At 44.3% G+C, this 7,453-nt stretch overlaps 1 protein-coding gene across 3 annotated transcripts in view; it reads left to right on the top strand.

Annotated features, from left to right (window-relative positions):
- Positions 1-7,024, top strand: part of FARP1 (FERM, ARH/RhoGEF and pleckstrin domain protein 1) — a 400,646-nt gene extending 393,622 nt beyond the window's left edge. For all 3 annotated transcript variants that reach the window (XM_029604480.1, XM_029604479.1, XM_029604481.1), the window contains 2 exons: positions 1,848-1,999; positions 5,763-7,024. In XM_029604480.1, coding sequence (XP_029460340.1) covers positions 1,848-1,999; positions 5,763-5,844 — 234 coding nt within the window. In that variant the 3' untranslated portion in view covers positions 5,845-7,024. The remainder of the gene's footprint in view (positions 1-1,847; positions 2,000-5,762) is intronic.
- Positions 7,025-7,453: the final 429 nt, after the last annotated feature.

The following is a 7,453-nucleotide window of genomic DNA, read 5'->3' on the forward strand; positions in this document are numbered from 1 at the left end:
TTAAATTAAAGAGGAAGGATCTTGACCCTTTTTGGAGGGAATACATGGTTGAATATCATGTATATCAACTATATTTAGTATAGTTGCTTTTTAGATAAACTGTTTCTAAAGTAACTTGTCTAACATAGCTAGACAGGACGGAGGTGGTCTAGAGGAGGGCAACCAAAATGTTGTGGGGTCAGCATTGGAAGACTTATGGGGAGAGGCTGAAGGACCTGAATATGTATAACCTGGAGGAGAGGAGGAGGAGCAGGGGAGATAGGATGCAGACCTCCAGGTACCGGAAAGCTTTTAATGATGAATGATCCTCTAATCTTTTCCATTGTAAAGCAAGCAGTAGAACTAGAGGGGGGGTCACGAAATCAAACTCCAGGGGGGACGACTCAGAAGCAACGTTAGGAAATATTTCTTCACGGAGAGGGTGGTGGATGCCTGGAATGCCCTTCCGGAGGAGGTGGCAAAGACAAAAACAGTGAAAGAATTTTAAAAATAAAGGCATGGAATAAACACCATGGAAATAAAGAAAAGGGTGCATGGGGGTAACCTGCTTGGAGCGGCAGCTGCTACCCCTAATAGAAGGTATGGGGATTACCACCCTTAACCAATTAGCTTTCCCAGTTTTCACACAACTGTAACATCTCTCTCTGCATTTCAAAGGTGGGGGGAAATGTCAGAGCCATGACCTTTACGGCCCGGGGTACTGATAGGCAGACATTAAGGGAAAAAACCATCCAAAAGCAGTGCACGTCTGAATTCTCCGGAAGGCTACTCCCCCTGAAACATGTTGATGGCTATAACTTTAATATGGGTTTTACTCTTAACACAAGGCCTGGGGGGAGCTGCACACAGAGGCAGCTGCTTCCATAAGAAAGTTGCTGGGAAAACTGGATGCACCATTTGGACTTTTTCTGCCCTCATTACTGTGTTGAATGTACCCTCCTGCCCGTTGTACAGCAGTAAACTTTAAGGGTTGCATATATTTCTTGTATCATTTAAGTATTTTTTTTTTAACATGGGATTGGTACCTGCCAGAGCAGATCTCTGACCACTTGTTGGACTTGTGCTTGTGAGTGGGAAACAGCTCTCCAAACCCGAGAGCTCAGATATTGTTTGGAACACTAAATGTGGACGGTGGTTTGGTTTATAGTCAGCAGCCATCAGGTTACTTGCTTCTCTGAAGAGAGGGCACGGCTAGGAGTATCCAACCATTCCACCATAGTCAGCTCCACGGGGCAGGGGCTGTCTGTCTAATATGTACAGTATGCCTAATAGTGCTTGAAAAATTATTTTGTTTTTTGTTTAGAGTCATTTTCTTGGTAGACCATGGCGTACAGAACTGGAAGTAGTACTTATCTTACTTATCTTACTACTTCCTCTGACTTGGTTTGACTTGTGACTATTAATGTACATAATCTTACAAATTCACTTCACTAGTGATTGGATCCCCTATGAAAACCAAGACCAGACCTGACCACCTGATGAAAGAAAATATCACACAGGCATCCTGCGCCCGGAATGCTTTCAATGTCACGTTTCCAAAAAAAAAAAAAATTGGATCCATTCAAAGAAAAGATGCAGCCTGACCATATCTCTGCTAAAATGTCCAGCCCCAGTCAGCATGGATCCATGTTCACAATATAGCTTTAAAGTTTATATATCTAAGGGAGACAGTACATCTTTAAGGCTGCTGCGTTTTGACACTTGCACTGCATGTTGTATTTTTCTGAACTACTTAGGTGTAACTGCAATGTGAAAATATCGCCCATTCATTCCTTTCAGACACTGTCAGACGCTGTACAATGATGCACGATCCACTGCTGACTGAATTTCTATCTGATGTATTTCAGGACAATCATCCTTTAGCGAGCCTGCCCTTGCTGGGATATTCACTTACCATACCAGCTGAATCTGAGAACATTCACAAAGATTACGTCTTCAAGCTGCACTTCAAGTCCCATGTCTATTACTTCAGGGCAGAAAGTGAATACACATTTGAAAGGTACAAATATCATTTGGTGGATTGCATGCAGTATGCCTACTTGTACTGGGATTATAGGTTTGTGTCCTATATGCTTGAAGCAAAGAAGCAGATTACATTTATATAAATAATTCATACATAAGTCCCTGTTTTTATGGTTATTTTTCCTGTTTATTCCTGTCTGTCTCTCCTCATATGCAAACTTCTTTTACTCCCACTCCACCACCCTTAAGCCAGGCACTGTACCTTCTGTAGCTGAGAAATTAGGAAAAAGCCTCCTTAAAAGCTCCTGTCAGTGCTTGCACGTTCATGGTGCATCCACTAGGGGAATTCCTATTTAGGAGCAGTGTTTCTCTCTCCTTTCCCTTTGAGGCTGAGAACAACAAATCAAATCTGTAACGGGCAATGCATCACATGAAGTACCGGCTCATCACCCCTATCCCAATACAGGAAACCTGGGTACAGTTCCCAGCTTCTGATCTTCAGGCTGGCCAAGGCTGGGGGCTGCTGCAGAGGCAGCAGTCACAGCTGTTGGGGGAAGGGAGTCTCACGTCGCATAACGGTAACATCGAGTGGTAAGCGCCACAGGGGGCATGCACCACAGCTTCTGGGAGGAACCACGATTTGTGGCCAAATACTGTCACTCTTCCAGCTGGGCTAGATAGGAGGGTATAGAGTCCAACAGGATAAAGATCATAAAGAGACTAAATGCTCAGGAGAATCTATGGGGCAGATTTTCAAAGGGTTACGCGCGTAACTCCCAAAAAGCTGCCCCTTCCACTCCCTGCGCGCGCCGAGCCTATCCTGCACAGGCTCGGCGGCGCACACAAGCTCCGGGACGTGCGTAAGTCACGGGGCTTTCCTGGGGGGGGGCGTGTCGGAGGGGGAGCGTTCTGGGGCGGGGCCACAGGTGTAGTTCCGGTCCAGTGGCGTTCCGGGGGCGTGGCCGCGGCCTCTGGACCAGCCCCCGGATCGGAACATGACGCGCTGGCAGCCGACTGGCTATTAACCAAGTTTACTTAGGAAATAGCCCCTGCTATTAATTGCATCAGTAGCATGGGATCTTCTTAGTGTTTGGGTAATTGCCAGGTTCTTATGGCCTGGATTGGCCTCTGTTGGAAACAGGATGCTGGGCTTGATGGACCCTTGGTCTGACCCAGTATGGCAATTTCTTATGTTCTTATGAAGGGGGAGGCTGTTTCTGGTGGAGATGGAAGCCCAAAGGAGTAAAAGGAAACTCCCAGAAAAGAAATATATTGCATTATTGCAATAATCTAAAACATTTAAATTTTAAAATTACAATTTGAAAAAAAATGGATTGTTCTGCTTTTATCAGATGGGTCGATGTGATTATAATTATGAATATGAAATATTTACAACAATTTTTGGATTGCAGCCATTCAGTAAAAGGGTAGGGATGTACAGGCCAAAGAATTTAGTTTTGATTTTGTTTTTCCATTTTGGAGAGGTGGGGGACGTTTTTCAGTTGAATGTTTATTTAGCTTTGTTTCATTTCATGAATGGAAATAACGATTAAAGAAACAAAATCCCAAACTAAAATAAATGAAAAAGGCCTTCCCCACAGCCCCTCCAGCTCCCCCCCCCCCCCTAGTAAAGCTGCTGTGCCCAGCTAGGGCCTCTCCAGGCCCCTCCAGCCCCTGAAACATTTCCCAGGAGACCTTCCCTGGTCTCCATTTACCCCTTCCACTCCCACCTGCCGGCCATTCCTTGCAGAAAAAAAGATGTCACTTCGGTTCTTGCCTCAGGGCTGCCGGTGCCATTTTTAAAAGGATTGTGTTGGGCGAGAGTGGGAGGGCAATGTCCTGATCAGCAAGGACGGGAGAAGTGGTGGCTGGGAATTTCCCGACGTTGGCGCGTCCTGATCAGGCCCCATTTTGGCTCAGCCCAGCGGGATAGGCCCAGGCCTCCCTTGTTTTGTTTGCAGGGAAGAGAAGGATAGAGAGGGCCTTTCGCACTGGGCTAGGGAGGTCATTATTTAAAGAAACCTTTGGAGATTTTTATGCAAAGCAATTTTCAGTTTGTTCCATTTGGAACAAAAATGACTTTTTTTTTTTTTTGGCTCACATTAATTTAAAAGGAAATTACATCCCTACTAAAAGGCTTCAGAACTCACTACAGTATCCCATGACTAGGCAACATGGCTTCCTCACTGTCAGCTTAGCATGGGAAACTGGAGCAGATACTAAGGATGTGCATTTGTTTAAAACGAAATAGACAATGTCGTTGACATTGTCTGTTTATTTCATTTTGTTGGAACCCTGAAACGAGAGGAAAAACTCCGAATTTTCAGTTTTATTTTTAGTTTCGTGTTAGTGCGCACTGCCTTCCATTAGTGCATACAAGCTTTGATTCAGTGTGCACTAAATACACTTTGGGCAAATGTTTGAAAAGCCGGTGTGTGTAAAAACCGGGAGATACGCACGCAGCGCGGGGATTTTTAAAGGGCCTGGTCACACGCGTACCTCCTGGTACGCGCCGAAGACCAGCTTAAAAAAAAGGGGGCGGGGCGTGGGCCAGCCGGCTCGCTTAACTTACTAGTGCTCCGGTGAGCAGGTAGGTATAAAAACAAAAAAAAAAAGCTAGCTAAAAGGGGAGGATGGGGGGAAAGGCAGGCAGGGTAGGTAGGAAGTTCCCTCCCAGTCTGCTCCTTCATTGGAGCGGACTGGGAGTGAACTGGGGAAAGGCCCAGTCTGTCGCCTCGTGCTTATCCTAAAATCTCTCCCTTTGCGTGTGCCAATTAAATCGGGTGTGCATGAACCGCGCGCTCATGGACACCCGTGTGTGGCTTTTAAAATTTACCATTTAGTGTGCACAAATAAAACTTAATGGGCACTAAGCACGAAATTAAGGAAAAACAAACAAAAAAAAAGTTTTAAAAACGAAATCAAGTAAAAAAAACAACATAAAATTAAAATGATACGAAAAAAACACTGCACACCCCTAGCAAATACCGTGTAAAAGAGGGAAAAATAAAGTGGTAAACACTAAATCTCAAAAAATATTAAATTGAAGCAATAACATTGAGAGGCGTGCCCATAACAAAAACAAGCAACTAAAAAAAGTGGGGCAGATTTTAAAACCTGAGCGCGGACGCAGATTTGTGCGCGCAACCTGGCACGAACAAATCTACGCCCGATTTTATAACATGCGCATGCAGCCGTGCGCATGTTCATCTCCCATTGCCCATTGATTTTAAATTCTTTGGAGCCTTAACTTATTGCATGTGAAATACCATTGTACAGCACTGTGTACATTCTGTAGCGCTTGAAAAATCTGTATTAATTTATTTTTCTTGGGACCAGATCAGTGTTTATAACAAAAATGGGAGAGCGATGAGTGGAAAAAATGACTTGTTTTTATCCACTGATTTTCTCCTGTTTCTGTTCGTTACAATAAATGATGATAAATTCCTAAGAAAAATAAAATTAAAACTGAAAACGTAGGTCATGCATTATAAGAAAAAAGAATCATCAGAAGCCAACAGAGATGTTAAAAAAAAATGTATTAAATGCCTTTTTTGTTTTGCATGACAATAGAAAAGGGGAAGGGGATGTGGGATGCAGAGAGAAATGGGAAAAAATGAAAGGCAACTACATCTGTAAATGTACAAAAGGAATGCACTTGTCATGCAAGCAAGATGGTTCTCTTTACTTTCCCAGTGTCCTCTGCAGACGTGCAGGCATGGCCTCAGCACTGCATCAGTGTCTGCCAAAAAAAAGTAACTTCTCTGCCGATGATTCTGCTACTCCTGTTTTCTTTGCAGGTGGATGGAGGTGATCCGAAGTGCCACGAGCTCTGCAGCACGCAGGCGTCTCCTCAGCCAGAAAGAGTCGCACGTGTACTGAGGACTCCTGACCTTTCCAGCTACTTTTTTCTAGGGGGCTGTTTGATATTTACCTCTGTCAAATTTTGTAAAATTAGCGGTAGTTTTTACAGTCACAAGAGTGCTGTGCATTGAGTTTTACAGGATTGTCTCAGCAACACTGATTTTTTAAAAACTTCTTGGCTGTTTCCCCTTCCTCGCCTGCCTTAAATGAATTAAACCATTCCACTGGCAGCAGGTAGAGAGTCTTCTGCTCTGTGACCATGTCCCTTTCTGTGCTGAACCTTAACATACGTGTCAATATGGGACTGATTCACTAGCAGCAGGGTGGCATTGGTAGCACACGTCTGTTCCCCTAAATCTGGGTTCTACCTTCCGAATGTATTGCCCCCAACGGAGCTGCAAAATGCAACACCCCAGGCTGGCAGATGCATTTAAAGCACGGGGGAGGTCACTGTCTTTGGGACTTCCTGTGCAGTGTGCCACGTTCCCAAGTTGCTTTCTTAAGAAAGTAGCAGCAGCTATAACCAAGGGCTTAGACGTAACCTAAAAAAAGCAAAAAGAGAGAGAGAGAGAGGGGCATGCGAGTGATACGGAAGCAGCGTTGCTATAGTCCTGTACTGGAATGGATCGGAGGCATCGTTGCTTACTACCAGGGAGGCTGGACTGGACCTCCTGGGTCCTACGTTCCATGTGAATATGCGAGGCTTGCAACGGCACAGTCCTCTCATTTCACGCTATGCACCAGCATATTTGGGGGAGGCGGGGTAGTAGGGTGCCAGCTTTCTGGGAGCTGCCACAAAAGCTTGACAAGTTCGAGCATTTGTATCTAGAGTGCCAAATAACACACAAGTTCCCTCCTTCTCCCCCAGAAAGATTTGTATTTACGATAAGGACATTTTCTGTTGAAATTGTAAAACACACATTTTCCAGCAAGGCCAGTGTTGTATTTTCCAGTTTTTCTACATTGTTTTTTTGTTTCTTTTTAAATCATGTTAAGCTTTAGATTGCTGGGAGTTTTGATAATCAATTTTCAAACGCTTATATACACTTAATGTATCCACTCTGTATTGAAAGTCAATATTACATTGTTACTAGTCTTTGTATACGGTAATCAAGAAGCCGACTCATTTTCTAATGGTAGAGAAATCAACCGTTTGCCATGTGTTTGTAAACCTGAAAATGAACTCTTACTGAACCAATGGGCGTCTGTTACTGAGCAGTTAAATCATGTCTGTTCCTCTCTTACTTCAGCAGGGTCGGGTATTTGAAATACGATCCGGTGCAATAATTGGCAAAAATCAATGTAATGTGAATATGATGGTTTATTTGCTGTCTTTTAGAGATGTGAATCGTGTGATCGATCGTCTTAACGATCGATTTTGGCTGGGGGGGGGGAGGGAATCTTATCGTCGCGGTTTTGTTTTTTAAAATATCGTGTAAATCGTAAATCGGGGGAGGGCGGGAAAACCGGCACACTAAAACATCCCTAAAACCCACCCCGACCCTTTAAAATAAATCCCCCACCCTCCCGAACCCCCCCCAAATGCCTTAAATTACCTGGGGTCCAGAGGGAGGGTCCCGGTGTGATCTTTTACTCTCGGACCTCTGGTGCGTTGTAGAAATGGCAC

The sequence above is a fragment of the Rhinatrema bivittatum genome, chromosome 5 (genome assembly GCF_901001135.1).
Source record: "Rhinatrema bivittatum chromosome 5, aRhiBiv1.1, whole genome shotgun sequence".
In the NCBI taxonomy this organism is placed as follows: domain Eukaryota; kingdom Metazoa; phylum Chordata; class Amphibia; order Gymnophiona; family Rhinatrematidae; genus Rhinatrema; species Rhinatrema bivittatum.